We start from the raw sequence: 17,817 nt of genomic DNA on the forward strand, positions 1-17,817 counted from the left end.
ATGGTTAGCATTCTCTAAAAAAAATGTCTTTTGATGTTTTAATATGTCAAATACATAAATTTAAGATAAAATTTTTCTTTAATTTTTTTTTATCAAATATCCTAAAGATATATGTTAGCATTTTCCTTAAATTATTACTATTTTTAGATTAAAATGAAATTGGATTATTAAAAGGGAAATACTAACTAACAATAAATTGCTTTTTGGATTCTTTCGATTGTACACGGAACCTTTAAAATCTCCAAAGTAATTTTCTTTGGGTTTCATTATCCGATTGGAGGGATGTTAATGTCCGATTGTTTGAATTCGAAAGTTACAATCTGTGATCAAACTCAGAGAAGATAGCAATCATTGTTCTCGTATGTGTTAAACGAGAAAGTCTTTGATGAACACAATCACATATCAATTTTGTTAGGCACACCCTCACATGAAATGAAATTTTTTAAGAAAATGTATTTAATCATATCAATTGATATTACTCAATTTTATTATTTTATTATTTTGTATGTGTGCTCAAATATATTTATATGGGCTTATGCTCAAGCAAGTATGCCTCGTGGTAAACACCTAAACTCAAGTTCTTCACACTTTCAAACACACTTCTCACGTTAATCATTGCTTTTTATCTAACCATAGTCAAAAGAATTTGCATTTGTTGTCACATTTATTTAATTTAGTAACAAAAGGGGGATAAAAACCTTTTGGTTGGTAAGTTAAATCCCATAACGATCCGCAACAATAAGAGAAAAAATCCAGAAAACATAAAAATATTTGACACTATAGAAACTTTTATTTTGACATTCATTTGATTATTTTTCACCATTTTGTTCACTACCAATGTGTGATTTTCATTTGTCTCTTTCTTTTTCAAATCTTCCTCTTCAATGATCTTAACAAAAGTGAGTGGAAGAGTGTACTAGAGAACCACTAGTGAGACTTTTCCTTATCCAACATCTAACGTCAACGATGGTGGCATTTAATCATGATAAATTCCCAGCCAATTTTCCAATCTTGGATGGAAAGAATTTGGATAAATGGAGCAATAAAATTAAATGAAGGTGGTGTTTGGTTATTAAGATGTGATGGATCAAGTTATGTGTAAAGAAAGAAGCGAAGAAAAAGACTTGAAAGCATTATTCACAATACATCAAAGGAGGCCTATGATTACAGACAGACTCACAAGAGACAATATGAGGATAAATAAAGTGTAAGTGAGTTCTTGATAAGAATCTAAAAGTTAGGAGATATTTATCTCAAAGATTTGATCATCATATTGTACTATTAATGAGATGTAAGAATGAGTTGAAGCTCGTGAGGAACGATAGAAATGACAAGGAGGCAAAGAGTGGTGTAGCTTTGCAAGCATAATAATTGTTTAATTTTTAATGCATTGAATATGCAAAATATGGGGGTGTAGAAAAGTTTGATTGAGGTCCATAAATATGGGCCAAATGTTAAGCCCAAAAACCGAATCCAGTCATCCATCATCTTCTTACTACCTACCAGTAGAACAGAACAGAACAGAAAAGGTTCCATCTATCTATCTTAGGGTTTGTGTTCTAATCAGACAGACATGGCGGCGGCGATTCAGGCTGAACCGGCGAAGCTAAGGTGGGGAGAATTGGAGGAAGACGATGGCGAAGATCTGGATTTCCTGTTACCACCACGTCAGGTGATAGGTCCTGATGAAAATGGAATCAAAAGGGTTATTGAATACAAATTCGATGATGATGGTAATAAGGTTAAGATCACTACAACCACTCGCACCCGCAAACTTGCCAATGCGCGTCTCAGCAAACGCGCCGTTGAGCGCCGTTCCTGGCCTAAATTCGGAGACGCCGTTCATGAAGACGTCGGTGCCCGCCTCACTATGGTCTCCACCGAAGAGATCCTTCTCGAACGCCCCAAACCACTTGGTACTTTTTCTCTTTCTCTTTCTCTTTCTAGAGATGCTACATTTCAATTTTAATTACCATTTTTTTACGATTGAATCTATAGTAGAATAGCGACCAGCATAAGAAGAAGAATGTTACAAAATGTATTTTTTTTTTTACTTTGCAGCATGAAATTCCTTCCTTACTTTAGATTAGATGATGAATTACTGGGATTTCTTCATTATATTTAATGGTTTCTCTGTATCAACAGGTTCCAACAAGGAGGATCCAAAGACTGCTGACCCACTCTCTCAATTCAATAAAGGTGCTGTTCTTATGGTATGCAGGACCTGCGGGAAGAAGGGTGATCATTGGACTTCAAGGTGTCCATATAAGGATCTCGCACAGCCTCCTGAGACTTTTGTTGATAAACCTGTTGCGACAGATGCTGCTCCTGGGGCTTCAGCTGGCTCAGCAAAGGGTGCATATGTACCTCCTAGTCTGAGAGCTGGTGCCGAGAGGACTACTGGCTCTGACATGAGGCGGAGGAACGATGAGAATTCTGTTCGGGTAACCAACCTCTCTGAGGACACAAGGGAACCAGATTTGCTCGAGCTTTTCCGGCCTTTTGGTGCTGTCAGTAGGGTCTATGTTGCTATTGATCAAAAGACTGGCATGAGTAGGGGCTTTGGCTTTGTCAACTTTGTTAGCAGGGAAGATGCTCAGAGGGCTATCAACAAACTCAATGGATATGGCTACGATAATCTCATCCTAAGAGTTGAATGGGCCACCCCAAGAACAACCTAAGCATTGGGTGTTTTCGAGTTTTTTTTTGCCCCCATCTATCTCCGAAAGTCTACCTGTTTTTGTAATCCAAGTTCAGGACCATCTATTTCCTTTGTTTTGAATTGTATTATTGAGAAGTAAATGTTTTCTCAAGATCAATTGTTGGTTATTTATGATAATCAGTATTATAAGGATTGTTTACTCAAAATTACTTGTTGGTTATTGATAATAATTATGAGGATTGGTTACATGGTTCACAAGGTGGCATTCTTCTATTTTTATACTAATGAAAGTGGTTTTGATATTTGTCTTTTTATTTTTCAAAAACATACACATTCGGTTCCACCACTGGTTTGCAGTATCTGTGTGTTTTAATCTAATGATAGTTGTTATTTGTTCTCTTTCCTTGACATGGTCGTTACTGTATTTGCTTGCTATTTTTTAGCCCATGCTTGGTATTTCCTTCACCTTGCGCAAATCAATTCTACAAGCCGTTGGCTCATGATGTATCTTTTGCTTCAATGACTTCAGTAATTACAAAATCCAAAATTAATTTCACTGGAAATTGAAAGATACACTTCGTTAATGAATAGATGCTGTGATGTTGTTTGTTACTTGGATAGTTTGTTGCTGTTCCAATATTTGATTTTAATATTGTTAGCAAAGACCAAGAGCAACTCCATCGTTTTGGCCTTAAATATCAAGCACGCATAACTTATGGATGACCCTTTGAAAGAAACATGTTCTTGTCTGACACTGCAGAGACCAAAGATACATAATAAAGAGGGAAAATAACATAAATAGGTGTGGAGAGAAAGGTGGAACACCAACAAATTTTGTGAGGAGTGAGGACACAGCAAAAATGCAGCTAATTAACCATGGATCGTGGATGCTGCAGAGGTCATTGCAACTCCGGATCTTTTACGATCTTCAGTTTTGTGCTCGTAAGAGCGATGGGGGGAGTGGGAGAGAAGGGGAGTAAGAGTTGCTTTTGAGAGGGGAGAGTGGGGTAGGGGATGTAAGCGGTTTGGGCAAAACCAATGAAGCCGGAAAATCAAACAAAAGTTATCCCATATTTTTGAATATGTTAATGTTATACTAAATTGGTTTTAGTAGGATTTGTTTTCACGTGTATTTTTTTGTTTTCATTTGTGAATTCACAACTTTATTCTAATATTTTTATACATGTTTTTGTCGTCCATTTTTATAAGCAGCAACTTTATTCTAGTGTTTGAAAGCAGCAATTTGTCAAGGACAGTCTCGAAGTACTCCAGTTAAAAGAGAATCAGTTTGAAGTGCAAATCAAGGACCTTGAGTCAAAGCTGAATAATTTGGATGGACAAATAAAGGAGCTTGAGTTGACAAAGAAACAATACGATGAGGAAAAAGAATTTGGTAAAATTTGTTATTCATCTAGTTTATTGAAAGAATTTCATTTCAACTATTTCTTTTGTTGATGTTGATATTTTTAATAACCTGATCTACATATTCTTTTAAAAAATATATGTTTAATGATGTTAATGTAGTATATCTTAGTCAAGTTGAAAAGCTTGTCCAGTTTTTATATTTCTCACACACTGTCAAACTAATTTGGATTGTATTTTTCACCTTCGAACTCTTGAGCATTTCGTTAGGTCTCTTAAATGCAAATAACTCTTGCATTTTCATCTATAGCCAGGGTATAATGCTAAAAATACGGCACTGCAAATGACAGACCAGTGTATTATCGTAGATTTAATTTTTCAAGTATGTTACAGATAGTGTAAACCTCATGAGTTAAATGTAGGTTCAATATCCTGGAAAATATTGAGGGACACTTAATAGCCCTATTAGCCAACTATTTTTTCCGTGATTCAGATAAGGTTCTATATTGACTTTGTAATTGTTAGTATAATGCTTTCCTCTTTCACAGTATATATATTTTTTAATTCCTATTGTCACCTTTATTTATTGGTTCTTATGTAAATATGAGAGAGCTTAAATATCTGCTATCTAAATACTTAGTCACATCTTACATGGATGATCAATTAAGTACTACCATTGATGGAACAGGTTTAAATTGAAGCTCTCAAGTGCGAAATATGATATTTCTAGTTAATTTACTAGAATCTTCAGATCCAGCATATTTTGGATAGAACACAGGACCCTCAACCTGTGATTATTAGTGAAAGGCACATCTATCTCCTAGAACAACTGATGAGAATCTTGCCAAGTATTAAACCTTGTGTAAGAGAAGAAGCATTCAAGCTAGCACTTGAGTTGAAAGCTAACGTGAAAGGAAATACTGAAAAATCATTGAACGTTCTTGGTTTTCTACTGATTTTGTCAATTCATGTATTGCTTACTTCTTTTGATAAAGATGAAGTCTTGGAGCTTTTTGTATCTGTTGTTCAGCACAAGATATCTGTTGCAAATGAAGTTTCTGGTATTCTAATTTAGAAATCCTTTAGCCATTCACCAGTATCTTTCCTTTGTCTCTATGAGGTGTATGGTAGATCTTCTCTTAAATCCATATTGAAAGTGTTAGCCATTGATTTTTGAGAAAAACTTATGTAGAACATATTTGTGTGGTTGTACAAATGTTGTTGAATTTGCCAAAGTCAAATACTTTTAGATGATACGTAAAAAAACAATGCAGGATATATACAAAGATACTATGATTAATAAGATACCAGATGTTGGTTACTTGGTACAAAATTAATTGGCTTCATTTTGTTTCCCCCAACCCTACACCTTGGTTTGTCATTTGTTAATAGAAAATTGACATCTTGGGCGTTAATGTTTGGAAAATGAAATAGACTTTTTTTTATTTTGAAGGAAAAAATGAAATAGACTTGAAATCTATTTATCTCTTATGTATCTCTTTCATTTTGGAATTCTGAATTATTGAAACCAATTTGTTCAGTTTTTTGTTAACAAGAACTTATTTAGCCTACATTCTAGATCTTTTGCTCTTACTTTCTCCTGTATCATCAGTTAAAATAAAACTGAAAAAAAGTAGAGAACTTACCGTACTGCAAATTTTACCGTGTGAGCATACTGTAATAAGATCTCTATCATCGTGTCGGCTCTAGGATCTGGTATGCCAGCTATCTGATGAAAATGTAGATTTAATGGTTTTCTAGTGGTGTTATAATTGAGCTTCTCTGTGGTAGATATTGATTGTCTTTTCATTTGAGGCTTCACTATCTAGTCAAACAGTATTAACTATTCAGGGAAATTAAGCCTACATAGATAAGCAATGGAGGAAAGGAAAGGCATTGGAGTTTATACTGAAGCTATCAAATTCTGCGCCGATAAGGCAACATATTACAGTAACGTGGTCAAACGTATCTACTACCTTGATATTAGCAGGTAGTGACGTGGTGCTACATTCTTTAGAGAGTCTTACAAATGTCATGGTTTATTCTTCCAGTTAGAGATGCAGTTCGAAAAACATTAAATCTTGACAGTGGTTGGTGAGTGGTGGATACTTCAAAAAACTTTTACCTTTACAAAGTTTACAGCATTGTTGTGACTGATGAAATAAATATCCTTGTTTGATGAAAATGAAGGCTTTGTACTAAAGTAATTTTTTTAGTATTCTACAAGATAAAATTGTTATATAAAATTAACAATTACATGTTTAGTTGTATAAATTGGATGCAACAGTTTTCATTTCTTTTTAAGTTATAAAATTTATCTCTTCTGCTCTTGTGAGAAAGATAAGATCAGAATTGAAAAAAGAAATAGATTTATCGACATTCATGGGTGGATGCTATGTATTCCTTCATACAAAGTTCCACAAAAATAGTCCAGATTCAAGCTATTGTATATTCCCAAACATGAATCAAGATAATTGCAATTGAAATATCCAATTACAATCCCAAATGTGCTTCCATATTCCAAACTAACCTGGCAGTATTGTGTGGAAATATTTACAAAACACGTGCTGGGTATACCGTGTTGACATTGTGTCCAATTATCATTGTTTCACCATTAAACTGCTAAAAGTTGCACTACCAAAATACATGTAAACTAAGTATATCAGCATCATCTGTTACTTTAGTTTGACAAATAGAAATTGTCATCTCAGTCAAATGACAACAGCTCGTTCAGCTGTTCATCTGTCCATTGCGGAATTGAACTTTTTGGATTCATGATCTCCTGAGTTTCCATGTGGTTTTCTATTCCAGTTTCTTGGTCAGCAGATATATGTGCCGAGTTTGATGAAGAACTATTGGCTTGATCATTCCCCACCAGACTGTCTCCTTTGCCCAAATTAGGATGGTTTTGTTGGTCTTCCATCTCACTTTCAAGGTCACCACCACAAATTGCTTCGACAGGTCGAACAATATCCTGTCTCAGTGATAAGTTTTCTCGATCTGAAACAGTTTTTTGGTTTTGATCACCTCCATTATCAAAATGACAGCCACTTAAAACCAAATTTTCATCCCTTTGTTTACCATTACCTGCTACTTCTCTGAACCTTGATTCTACTCTGAGATTATTCAGGATTCCTTGAGTTCTTTCTTGTGGCAAAGACAGCACACTGCTTGGTGGCATCCATGACTTTTCCTGTCTTTCTGTTTGCAAATAAAGTGAACTAATGAACATATGAACTCAGCGTAGTCAACGAATAGTACGATTTCCATTCCTCTAGTGAAGGCACGAAGATGTAACAAAAGGAACACGAGTCATATTGGTGCTACAAGGGCAATTTAAATATCTACCTGCACCGCTAATAGGTGTAGTTCGGATTGCCGAGATTTGTTGTGACGGAGGTCCACTGTCCTTGGAAAAGACCTATATAGAATGAACAAGATATAAGCACACAAACAAATACCTGCAAATGAATCTTATTGATCAATTAGATCAAGTTGGTATGAATTATAAAAGGGAATGATAAAGACTATATTCAGTTGAACTCATGTAAGGTAGAGAAAATAATTGAAATGTGAAAGCAAAACAGAAAAAATGACAACATACCTTGAGTATATTGCTCAGTGTTATATTCAGATAGCAAGTAGAGCCATTAGGTGAAAACACAGCAACCTGTATTTGTATTGTTGAGTATAAGGAAAAAGAAAACAAAATGAATCAATCAAGCAAGAGAAAGTTAAGTACCTTTTGGAGAAGTAGAACAGAACCAACAGTTATATCCTTTCTAAATCCTCCTTCAGTGAAGACTTTGCGGTGGATACTAGCACCAACTGAACCTGTAGGATCCTGAAACTCAAACTCTTGAATCAGAAGCATAATGAATTGAATTGAATTGAATTGAATTGAAAAATGAATAGAACAGGACCTTTAGGGTAACCGTCATGTCTCCAAAACCGTTAGGAGTGCATGATTTGATAACAGCTACGATACTCGGAACTTTTCCTTCACCGTTCAGATGCTTCTTGATCGAGTTCAAAGGAGTAACAGATTCCACATGGACTATAAGAAAAAGACAAGAAACATGAGCAACAGTTGAATATTGAGCAGGAGAGGGAAATGAATGAATTAAGAAACCTTGAGCAGAGAGCCATGGATTGGAGTTGAAATCGAGATCGGAGTCATGGCCATTTTGGAGAACGTGCCTAACCAATTCTTGAGTGGGAAGTGTGTTGGAGGAACCTAGGGTTCTGCGTTGAATCATGGCGGACTGAACAGCACCGGCTGGACCGGGAATGAGAGGAGTATCGGTGATGCGGTGGTGGTTGCAAGGGCGGAGGAAGTTGGAGAGATCAGAATCGTCGATGTCAAGAGATTCCCATGGTTCTTCCGTTTCCATCTTTGCCCCTAAATCGAGAAAACCCTCGCGCGGGAAGCAAATGCTTTTTCTTCTTTTTCTCTTGGGCTGAGGCCAACCCGCACAGCATACCATCTAGTTTTGTTCATTCCCTCAAAATAGTCGAGCCCTGAAACATAAATCCACTTTTATGTGATTAAATATCGTAATATTTAAAAAATTGTTCTTCTCCCATCAATATTTACTCATTCCTATACAAACCCATACAAACTAGTTCCTGGACCGTAGACATGTTGAGTTTTGAGGACAAAAGACCAACCAACATCTCAAGTGCCACCTACTAGTTCATGGTGGATTCAATCATATCATAGAAAGACAAATTAATTAACCCTTATGATAAATTAATCCTTCAGAGAAAGATAAATTAATCCTTATGCATCAGTCATATTGGGGTGTGAAAAATACAATGGAAAATAGAAAAAATAATACATTTTTTGAAAAAGTATTTTTCAGAGAAAAATAAATTAATTCTTATAATTAATATATGTTTATTTTAAAAAATATCATATCAACATAGATTAAGTATGATTTTGGATGGACAATGTCCTTTACTTTGCACCGAAGACTATTGACTTATAATTAAACACAATTGTTTTTACAAAGTGACTAATAATAAGATAGTATTTAAGTTACTTGTAAAGATTATATATTTCCAATTTGTAAGAGATGTTTTTATTTTTTTATTTTTCTAATTTGGTTTGTGTAGATATGGTATGAAATGAAACAGGGAAAGGGGTAAAAAAAATAGTTTTGACACAAAATTAGAAAGTGAAGAGCGTGATTGACGGAGAGATGAAAAGAGGGTCGAACACGTTGATGGTACCATGCAATTGTGAAGCCATTACCTCTCATTCATTTTCCTTGTTAGTTTTAACGCTACAAATAAAACCTTTGCTTGTCAACCTATCTCAATTTGACTCTTCCTTCCTTCCTTCCTGTGTGCCTCACAACTTACACATAATCTCTCCCCCCCAACCCGAGGATTCAAATATTTAACTGTCAACTTTCTATAACAACCACCTGAAATAACCGAACTCTGGTGGGCTCATTGTTCAATATTATTGTTTCATTTTCCAATTTTTAATTATTATTTGATGGTAGTTAATCATGAATCATTCTGACTTGTTTCTATTTTTTGCAGTGTAAAAGGAAAAAGAAAAAATTAACTTAAGGGAGAGGGAGAGAGATATATGGTAGGTTCGACACATAACGGAGGGGGAGATAGCGGTAAGTCATTGATGGAAGACCTCCTCGGACTTCTAAGGATCCGCATTAAGCGTGGCGTCAACCTCGCCGTTCGTGATGTTAATACTAGTGATCCATATGCCGTCGTTAAGATGGGCAAGCAGGTTATCTTTCTATTTCCATCATCCTAAGTTCCTTCCTTTGATTTTATCTATATTTATGTGCAGTGCATGTATGTATTATGTAGTAATGATTCTCAGCTTGAGAGCTATAAATAAATATGTACATTACCATATCATGTTAATTAATGCACATGATTTATTTGATCATCAATTGAATACAAAACTTTGCATAGTAAGTTTGTATAAAATATATTTTCTAAAAATACACTCAAACATGATTTTTATTTTTTTTGTCCTTCAGAGACTCAAGACTCATGTGATTAAAAAGGATGTGAATCCTGAGTGGAATGAAGACCTTACACTATCTATCACAGATCCCGTTGTTCCATTCAAACTGGTAAAAAAATTCGTCTTTATTTATTGATGGAGGAGATGTTGAGAATTAAAAAAAAAAACTAATTTGTCTTGTTTAACTGAATATTGCAGACTGTGTATGACTATGACACATTTAGCAAAGATGACAAAATGGGAGATGCTGAGTTTGACCTCTCACCATATATAGAGGCCTTAAAGACGAACTTAGAAGGCCTCCCAGAAGGTACTATAATCACGAGAATACAGCCGTGCAGACAAAACTGCTTGTCAGAGGAGAGTTGCATCACTTATTCCGATGGCAAAGTTGTCCAAGATGTTGTCCTTAGATTGAGAAATGTTGAATGTGGTGAAGTGGAAATTCAATTGCAATGGATCGATCTTCCCGGTGCCAAGGGTTTATATTAGTTGTTACTAGAGACTGCATATAAGGCTTGCTAATTCGTTGAACAAAAATATATCCGTTCTTTATTGGATTTTAGGGCATTGTTAGTAGGGTTGAATACGTGATTGTGTTCTTCCGTCTACTCTCCTCCGGTTTGTTTATTGGAAGCTTGTTCCGTTGGGACTCAATTTGTATTTCATGTATTTTGCTAGAATGCTAGTCAGTCTGCTACTCGATGCCAACAAGTATCATATTGTTTTTCATGAAGAAAAAAATATGTATCATATTGTTTAATATAATTTGGGAAACATTATACTGTTATTGTTTCCGACATATTTTCAAAAGTTCTTGAGAGCCATATTTAACTTTGTAATGTGAGTAATTTTATAAAATTAATTATGAAGGTGAATAAATATGTGTAAAAATAAATTGTTATCGAGTTAAAAAAAATGGTTTAAAACAATCCTCTAGTTTGGAGGATACACTACTACATTTATAACCTTTACTAACATTTAACTAGTAATATCCATAAAAGTGTTACTATTTAACAGTTTTTTGAAACATTTTTCAAAAATTGTTACCAACAATTGTAACACTTTTTATTATTTTTTAAATAAACACTGAATGGCTTTTAAATTGAAATACAAAAGGTGTGTTGCGTTAATCCAAAAGGTGAGTTACCAACAATCCATTATGTTAAAATAAAGTAAAATCACTTTTCTCTCTCGCCGTCAAAAATCACTCAAAAATTATTTTCTCTCTCTTCCCTCAAAAATCACTTTTCTCTCTCGCCAAACACACCTTCGACCACCGTGCAGAATCACTTTTTCCACCGTCGCACACCTTCGACCACCGTCACGCTCACACCATCGACCACCGTCAAACTTCACCGACGAATTTCACACCGTCATTCATCCTTCTCACCCTCCACCGTCACGCATTCTCATGCCGTCGAGCTTCTCACGGAACTGAATCTCACCGTCGAGCTTCACACTTCACCAATCGAGCTTCACAGTCGCGGATCCATTGAACGTCATCATCCAATTTCACAGTTGCAGATCTAATTTCACAAATCCTTTTTCCTCTTTCGCTCACGCAGGTAACACTCTCGAATTCTTCTTCGGTTTCGCATTTTTCGCGCATTCGGTTTTGATTTCGCTTAGATTTCATCGCAATTATCTTAGATCCGTGCTTTTTTTTCTGTTATGAATCATCTATTTCGTTCACATTGTTTGAATTTTGTTTTGAAATTCTATGTGTTTAATTTTCGTTTCACAATTTAACTCAAATTCTTCTTGTTCTGTTTGGCATTTGTGATTTATAATTTCTTTTAAATTCATGTGTTTGATGTTGCCAAAGAATAACAAATTATCCTAGAGTGGATTGGTGGATTTTTTATGAATTGAAATTTAACTCAATTGTTTGAGTTATGAATCGAACAATTTTGTTTAGAATTTGCCAAAAAAGTTGTTTACAATTTGCTGATTACTCTTCAAACTCAATTTTGTACTTTTTGGAAATCTGTGTTTGATTGATGTTGCCGCGTGCGTAAGTATAAGAAATTTAACTGAAGTTTTGTGTTGAGAAGTAGTAGTAATTAATGAGTAGTGTTTCGACATGTCAGTGTTTGTTGTTCATAGAAATGAGTTTGTAATTTTAAGCTTTGTTACATGAGGCAGAGAATGACATAGTTTTATATATAGTAATGAATTGTTCTAGATTTAGTTTATGGTATTAAGCTTTGTTACTAACAAACGATCTTTATATATGACTACAATGCAGAGGCAGAGAGCATCTATAAGGATGGATAAGAGCTGGTTACTTGAGAAGAGATCTTCAATAAGGTACTTGTATGGCTTGCATAATTTTCTCGATTTTGCATTTCGTACTGTAGCTGAAGGGAATGAAATATTGTGTCCATGTAAGAACTGTAAGAATTGTAGTTGGGGTAATCGAGAGGATGTGTTTGAGCATTTGTTTTGTGACGGATTTGATGCAAGTTATAAGAAATGGATTTTTCATGGAGAGGGACTATCTTCAAGAAAACCCTATGATAAAAACCATGAAAAATATAACTTGCACGATGACTTGGATGGGCTCTTAGAGGATACTTTTATTGAAAAGCAATTTAGTAACGGTGAGTTTGATGATATCTATGATGACGATAGTGAAGATCTTGATGAGGATGCAACTAGGTTTTACAAATTAGTACATGATGCGCAACAAGAAGTATATCCTGGTTGTAAAAATTTCACTAAGTTATCGATCATTGTTCGTTTGTTGCACATTAAGAATCTTTATGGTTGGAGCAACTTGTCATTTAATATGTTGCTACAACTATTAATTGAATTGCTTCCTAAAAACTCTTGTTTACCATCAACTTTCCAAGATTGCAAGTATATCATTAAGGACTTAGGTTTTAGTTATGAGAAAATTCATGCTTGTCCTAATGATTGTATCCTATATCGGAAGGAGTATGAGAATGAAGATACATGTCCTAAGTGTGGTCTTTCTAGATACAAAAAACGTGAGGTTCCAAAATCTAACAGAAAAGTACCTTGTAAGGTAACTTCACCTCCCATTCCAGCTAAAGTTTTGAGATATTTTCCTTTAAAACCAAGAATCAAGAAGTTGTTTATGTCTTCAAAAACTGCTCATTTAATGAAATGGCATCATGAAGGTCGGACTAAAGATGGAAAACTAAGGCATCCAGCAGATTCTATTGCCTGGAAAACATTTGACTCTCTACATACGAATTTTGCATCTGATCCTCGAAATGTAAGGCTTGGGTTAGCGAGTGATGGATTTAATCCTTACAAAACTATGGGCAGCAAATATAATATTTGGCCGGTAGTTTTAATGAATTATAACTTGGCTCCATGGGAGTGTATGAAGCAACCTTACTTGATGCTATCTTTACTTATTCCCGGTCCTTCTTCCCCGAAGAGAAATATTGATGTCTATTTGGAACCTCTAATTGATGAGTTAAAAGAGTTATGGGAGAGAGGGTTTGAAGTTTATGATGCTTCTAGCAAACAATTATTTGAAGCACACGCGGCATTACTTTGGACTATAAGTGACTTGCCTGCGTATACTATGTTGTCAGGTTGGAGTACAAGTGGAAAGTTGGCATGCCCTGTATGTAGTTATGACACATGCTCAATGTACTTAAAACATAGTAGAAAGACATGTTATATGAGTCATCGGAGATTTTTAGACCCCAAACATAGGTGGAGAAAAGATAAAAAAGGTTTTGATGGTAAAAAAGAAATTAGAGTTGCACCATTTCCATTATCAGGGTCTGCCATATTACGAAAATTAGGTAATAGGCAAAATTTATTTGGGAAAATTCGAAAGAGGAAGAGAAAAGATAAGGATCCATGGACAAAAAAGAGTATATTCTTTGAGTTGCCATATTGGAAGACTAATGTGCAGCGTCACAATCTTGATGTGATGCATATAGAAAAGAATATATGTGAAATTGTAGTTGGAACGCTATTGAATATAGAGGGAAAATCAAAGGACCATCTCAAAGCTCGCCTTGATTTGGTGAAGATGGGAATAAGAAAAGAAATTCATCCTATAAACATAGGGCCAAATAAGATATTACTGCCACCTTCACAATTTACAATTTCATCAAAAGAAAAGGATATATTTTGTGGTGTTTTGAAAGAATTGAAGGTTCCAGAAAATTATGGTTCCAATATTTCCAGATGTGTTCAACTTGAACAACATAAAATTCATGGTCTTAAGAGTCATGACTACCATATACTGATGCAAGATTTGCTCAAAGTAGCAGTGCGAAGTGCTTTGCCAAAAGAAGTCGCAAGAGTTCTCATCAAGTTAAGCTCATTCTTCAATGTTTTATGCTCTAAAGTTGTCAAAGTTGAAGAGTTTCAATGTTTGGATGCTGAAATTGCATTAATTCTATGTGAATTAGAAAGGATTTTTCCTCCATCTTTTTTTGTTCTAATGATACACCTGTCTATACATCTAGCACATGAAGCTAGGATTGCCGGACCAGTACATTACCGTTGGATGTATCCAATTGAGAGGTATGCCACTCACTGAATACTTATTTATTTATTTATTTATTATATGCTCCTAAATGCCACACTTTTATGCTTATAGGTTTATTCTTACATTAAAGAATTATGTACGAAATAGAAACTATCCAGAGGGTTCAATTGCAGAAGGATATGTAGCAAATGAATGTTTGACACACTGTTCAAGGTACATGAGTGATGGTGTTCAAACAAAATTCAACAAGCCACCAAGGAATTTGGATGGTCCAGTAGGAGAGGGAGTGATGACGACACTAGAACCTCTTACATGGGAGCAAGCTCACCGTTATGTTTTATTCAATTGTGACATCATCAAGCCGTATATCAAGTAAGATAATGTATCTTTCATTTGATATATTTTAAACATACTTAAATGCTTTATATTTTTTTTACAAGATACTTAAATGCTTTATATGTTTATGGATACTTTATTTTATATGCAGAAAACATGAGGAGTTTCTTTGTAGTTATGGTTCAACGAATGTATGGAATAAGGTTAAAGAGCAACATTTAACTTTTCATGAATGGTTTGAAGATCATGTTAATAAGTCAGGTGCTTGTGAAGATGTTAAGTGGTTATCTAGATGGCCTAATACTGCTGCTAGAAGATTTTCTGCTTATGTGATAAATGGATATAAGTTTGTTGTAGAAAGTTGTCAAAGAAAAACACAAAACTATGGTGTTGTGGTTACTTCATCTACAACCAAGTTTAGAAGTCAGAAGGATGAAAATCCAGAAGTAGAAAATGTTATCTACCATGGAGTTCTGAAAGATATTATTGAGTTGGATTACTTTGGGCATTCCAAGTTTGTGCTATTCAAATGTGATTGGTTTCAAAGTAAAAGAGATAAGCTGGGGTTGGTACTTGTAGATTTCGGAAAGTTGATTTATAAAAATGATCCATTTGTGTTTGCAACTCAAGCTAAACAAGTATATTATGTAGAAGACCCAAGTGATGGTTGGCATGTTGTATTCAACACTACACCTAGAGATTTGTTTGATATACATGGTGATTTAGAGACTGATGATATGGAAAGTCAGTTTGGCAATCAGTTGTTTGAAGAGCCAATAGTTATTGATGATAAAAATGTTAGTTGGTTTAGAAATGATGTACCTGGAACAACGGTTGATACTTGTGTTGTAGCACCTAAATCATGAATACATGAGCCATGATGTTTCTAGTACCTAATTTCATTTTTAACATCTTATCAAACTTTTTGAATAGATAACTGTACTATATGTTGCAATTTTTTTTATTTTACAGCAATAAAGGTGATCAAAAAGATAGAACAGATATACTACACATGAAGCATAAAGTGCTATGGCCAAGTGACTCAATGGCCGAACTCCTAGGTAGTGGCTCTTTTCCAAGACCATTTGGGCATCTCCCTCTCCCTTATAAGGTTAGCTCTTTTATATGCAGTTATTTATTTCTCAAAGAAAATTTATTGAGATCAAGTCTGTTATAATTTGTGGCTTTTGATTGCTAGGCACCTCATTCACATAGAGAAACTAATGACTATATCGATGGTGAAACAAGTGAGGGAAAGGCAGAAAAGGAAAGAAAGATGAGAGGAAGTTAAAAGGAATGCTCATACTGAGATACAGTTTCTGCAAGAAAGATTACAAAAGGAAATGGAAGTGAAATTAAAAGAGCAGTTAGAAGCTTTTAAAGGAGAGTTATTAGGCGGCTTAAACATTGTTTTAACTCAGATACACCAATGTTACCCGAAAATAGCAATTTCGACCCTGTTTAGCATTCCAAAGACAAATGATGTGCAAGCTGATGCACGTTCTTTTGTTGAGATCAAAGAAGGAAAAGAAGAAAATACTCATAAAAAGCTACGTGAGAAAGGTAATTCAAACTAGTTTTCATAGTGCATAGTTTCACTTGGTTAAATCACTAACATATTTTTTTAATGTTTTTTTTGCTTATTGTAGAAATTCAACCTGTGGACAACCTCGCTGAAGTGAAACCGAAGAAACACACACAGAAGCCTAGGGGCCTATGTCCAAGTGGCTCAAAGCCTGAAGTCCTTGAAGTGCAACAGGAGAAACCACGCATCATAGGAAATAAGCGTAAGGTCTCATGGGGCTCCATGTTTGAAGTGTTTGGTGACCAAGAGAAAATTGCCTCCAGCCCTCATCTAGCACCAAAATCAGTTGACCAAGAGGAAGTCGTTGATCAGTATATACAAAAGAGGTAAGTTCACTCCACATAATTACTTTTTTTACTTTATAGTCGAAAATTTTAGGAAAGACATATTAATTTTCATTTTAAAATTATATAGCAAGTCAAAAGAACACCAGGCCAAAAAAATCAAAGTTGAGAAGGATCATGATATGCTTGAGAATCCGCCGAGTTCTTTTTCTCTCTTATGGTAAATCTTCTTTGTTTAATATATTTTTTAGTTTTGCGTTATTTATTATTAAGTTAAAAATGTATATTTCAGGGATAAGTTTGGCAAAAATTTTAAAGAAGTAGATCGAAATTCTGGTGTTAATAAAATGGCTATTAAAGCATGGAACTCCATGAATAATGAAGTAAGTCCTCTAGTATATAACAACACATGCAATGCAATATGATCAACTTAAGTAAGATTTGTCTTTTAAAATTGATTATATTATTTAATCAGGATAAACAACATTATTTGGATAAAGCAGCTAAGCGCAAGGCAAAACATGAGAAACTTAAGAAAAAAGGTACTATGTTTATCCCAAATTTAATTGATTTTATGTTATTGAACTCAATTTCTAATAATATTCTTATTTTATGAATTATCTTTGCTTATTCTTTTGGTGTGTTTGATTGAATAGGCTGACTAGAATTGAATTGTTATTCATGTGACACCTTAAGATTAGTGGCCACTATGAAGACATCCTCCACTGAATCTATGATAGCCACCAAATTCTGCAATCTTGCAGGCAGAACATTATGAAGATGATTGCGGATAAGCAACGGCACAAGACAAAGGAGATTAAAGAGAAGGCTTGCATTTCTCATGTGCAGCTTGATGACCTTAAAGAGAAGGGGAAATTGTGTTGGATGAAAACTTAATTGTAATCATTTTTGTATGTAATTCAAATTGTGTTGTATAGTTTAAATTGTGTTGCATAGTTTATTTTCGTCATGCAAGAATAAGAACAGAGAAGAGGGGAACTTTTATAGAGTATGTAATTCAAACTAGTTATTAAAACTTGTATCTAATATTGGTTAATTCAAATATGAATGAAGTCTAAGCAAAGACAAATT

The 17,817-nt window shown here is 34.6% G+C and overlaps 5 protein-coding genes across 6 annotated transcripts; 4 read left to right on the forward strand and 1 right to left on the reverse strand.

Annotated features, from left to right (window-relative positions):
* Positions 1-1,514: 1,514 nt before the first annotated feature.
* LOC11407595 (eukaryotic translation initiation factor 3 subunit G) lies at positions 1,515-2,920 on the forward strand. Its single transcript, XM_003631069.4, has 2 exons — positions 1,515-1,916; positions 2,146-2,920. Exons 1-2 carry the CDS (start codon positions 1,574-1,576, stop codon positions 2,679-2,681), a joined length of 879 nt encoding a protein of 292 aa, XP_003631117.1. The 5' UTR covers positions 1,515-1,573; the 3' UTR covers positions 2,682-2,920.
* Positions 2,921-6,450: 3,530 nt separating this feature from the next.
* Positions 6,451-8,756, reverse strand: LOC11407596 (uncharacterized). 2 transcript variants are annotated; one of them, XM_003631072.4, is made up of 7 exons: positions 8,157-8,756; positions 7,948-8,081; positions 7,767-7,868; positions 7,629-7,694; positions 7,373-7,445; positions 7,112-7,225; positions 6,451-7,024 (listed from the first exon to the last, which is right to left on the reverse strand). In XM_003631072.4, exons 1-7 carry the CDS (start codon positions 8,509-8,511, stop codon positions 6,732-6,734), a joined length of 1,137 nt encoding a protein of 378 aa, XP_003631120.2. In that variant the 5' UTR covers positions 8,512-8,756; the 3' UTR covers positions 6,451-6,731. The 2 variants fall into 2 exon arrangements, with proteins under 2 accessions (XP_003631120.2, XP_003631119.2); XM_003631071.4 differs by having other exon boundaries at positions 6,451-7,225; positions 8,157-8,754.
* Positions 8,757-9,599: 843 nt separating this feature from the next.
* On the forward strand, positions 9,600-10,745 carry LOC11413702 (protein C2-DOMAIN ABA-RELATED 4). Its single transcript, XM_003631073.3, has 3 exons — positions 9,600-9,785; positions 10,045-10,140; positions 10,230-10,745. Exons 1-3 carry the CDS (start codon positions 9,627-9,629, stop codon positions 10,521-10,523), a joined length of 549 nt encoding a protein of 182 aa, XP_003631121.1. The 5' UTR covers positions 9,600-9,626; the 3' UTR covers positions 10,524-10,745.
* A 441-nt stretch (positions 10,746-11,186) lies between these two features.
* Positions 11,187-15,765, forward strand: LOC120575728 (uncharacterized). The gene is made up of 4 exons (XM_024772458.2): positions 11,187-11,599; positions 12,283-14,555; positions 14,632-14,892; positions 15,008-15,765. Exons 2-4 carry the CDS (start codon positions 12,304-12,306, stop codon positions 15,720-15,722), a joined length of 3,228 nt encoding a protein of 1,075 aa, XP_024628226.1. The 5' UTR covers positions 11,187-11,599; positions 12,283-12,303; the 3' UTR covers positions 15,723-15,765.
* LOC11409632 (uncharacterized) lies at positions 15,755-17,809 on the forward strand. The gene is made up of 7 exons (XM_024772459.2): positions 15,755-15,967; positions 16,055-16,419; positions 16,506-16,767; positions 16,856-16,945; positions 17,018-17,108; positions 17,201-17,267; positions 17,382-17,809. Exons 2-7 carry the CDS (start codon positions 16,200-16,202, stop codon positions 17,384-17,386), a joined length of 735 nt encoding a protein of 244 aa, XP_024628227.1. The 5' UTR covers positions 15,755-15,967; positions 16,055-16,199; the 3' UTR covers positions 17,387-17,809.
* The last annotated feature ends 8 nt before the right edge of the window (positions 17,810-17,817 follow it).

This window comes from Medicago truncatula, chromosome 8, assembly GCF_003473485.1.
Source record: "Medicago truncatula cultivar Jemalong A17 chromosome 8, MtrunA17r5.0-ANR, whole genome shotgun sequence".
Taxonomy (NCBI): Eukaryota; Viridiplantae; Streptophyta; class Magnoliopsida; order Fabales; family Fabaceae; genus Medicago; species Medicago truncatula.

Bases quoted from the DNA above. Each gene is read 5' to 3' on its own strand.
- LOC11407595 (XM_003631069.4), top strand. From the start codon at position 1,574: ATGGCGGCGGCGATTCAGGCTGAACCGGCGAAGCTAAGGTGGGGAGAA. The intron at 1,917-2,145 runs GTACTTTTTCTC...CTGTATCAACAG, and splicing joins CGAACGCCCCAAACCACTTG to GTTCCAACAAGGAGGATCCA.
- LOC11407596 (XM_003631071.4), bottom strand. From the start codon at position 8,511: ATGGTATGCTGTGCGGGTTGGCCTCAGCCCAAGAGAAAAAGAAGAAAA. The intron at 8,082-8,156 runs GTTTCTTAATTC...TTTTTCTTATAG, and splicing joins TCCATGGCTCTCTGCTCAAG to TCCATGTGGAATCTGTTACT. The intron at 7,869-7,947 runs GTCCTGTTCTAT...TTTGAGTTTCAG, and splicing joins ACATGACGGTTACCCTAAAG to GATCCTACAGGTTCAGTTGG.
- LOC11413702 (XM_003631073.3), top strand. From the start codon at position 9,627: ATGGTAGGTTCGACACATAACGGAGGGGGAGATAGCGGTAAGTCATTG. The intron at 9,786-10,044 runs GTTATCTTTCTA...TTTGTCCTTCAG, and splicing joins TCGTTAAGATGGGCAAGCAG to AGACTCAAGACTCATGTGAT. The intron at 10,141-10,229 runs GTAAAAAAATTC...TGAATATTGCAG, and splicing joins CCGTTGTTCCATTCAAACTG to ACTGTGTATGACTATGACAC.
- LOC120575728 (XM_024772458.2), top strand. From the start codon at position 12,304: ATGGATAAGAGCTGGTTACTTGAGAAGAGATCTTCAATAAGGTACTTG. The intron at 14,556-14,631 runs GTATGCCACTCA...TTATGCTTATAG, and splicing joins TGGATGTATCCAATTGAGAG to GTTTATTCTTACATTAAAGA. The intron at 14,893-15,007 runs GTAAGATAATGT...TTTTATATGCAG, and splicing joins ATCATCAAGCCGTATATCAA to AAAACATGAGGAGTTTCTTT.
- LOC11409632 (XM_024772459.2), top strand. From the start codon at position 16,200: ATGGAAGTGAAATTAAAAGAGCAGTTAGAAGCTTTTAAAGGAGAGTTA. The intron at 16,768-16,855 runs GTAAGTTCACTC...AAAATTATATAG, and splicing joins GATCAGTATATACAAAAGAG to CAAGTCAAAAGAACACCAGG. The intron at 17,109-17,200 runs GTAAGTCCTCTA...TTATTTAATCAG, and splicing joins GGAACTCCATGAATAATGAA to GATAAACAACATTATTTGGA.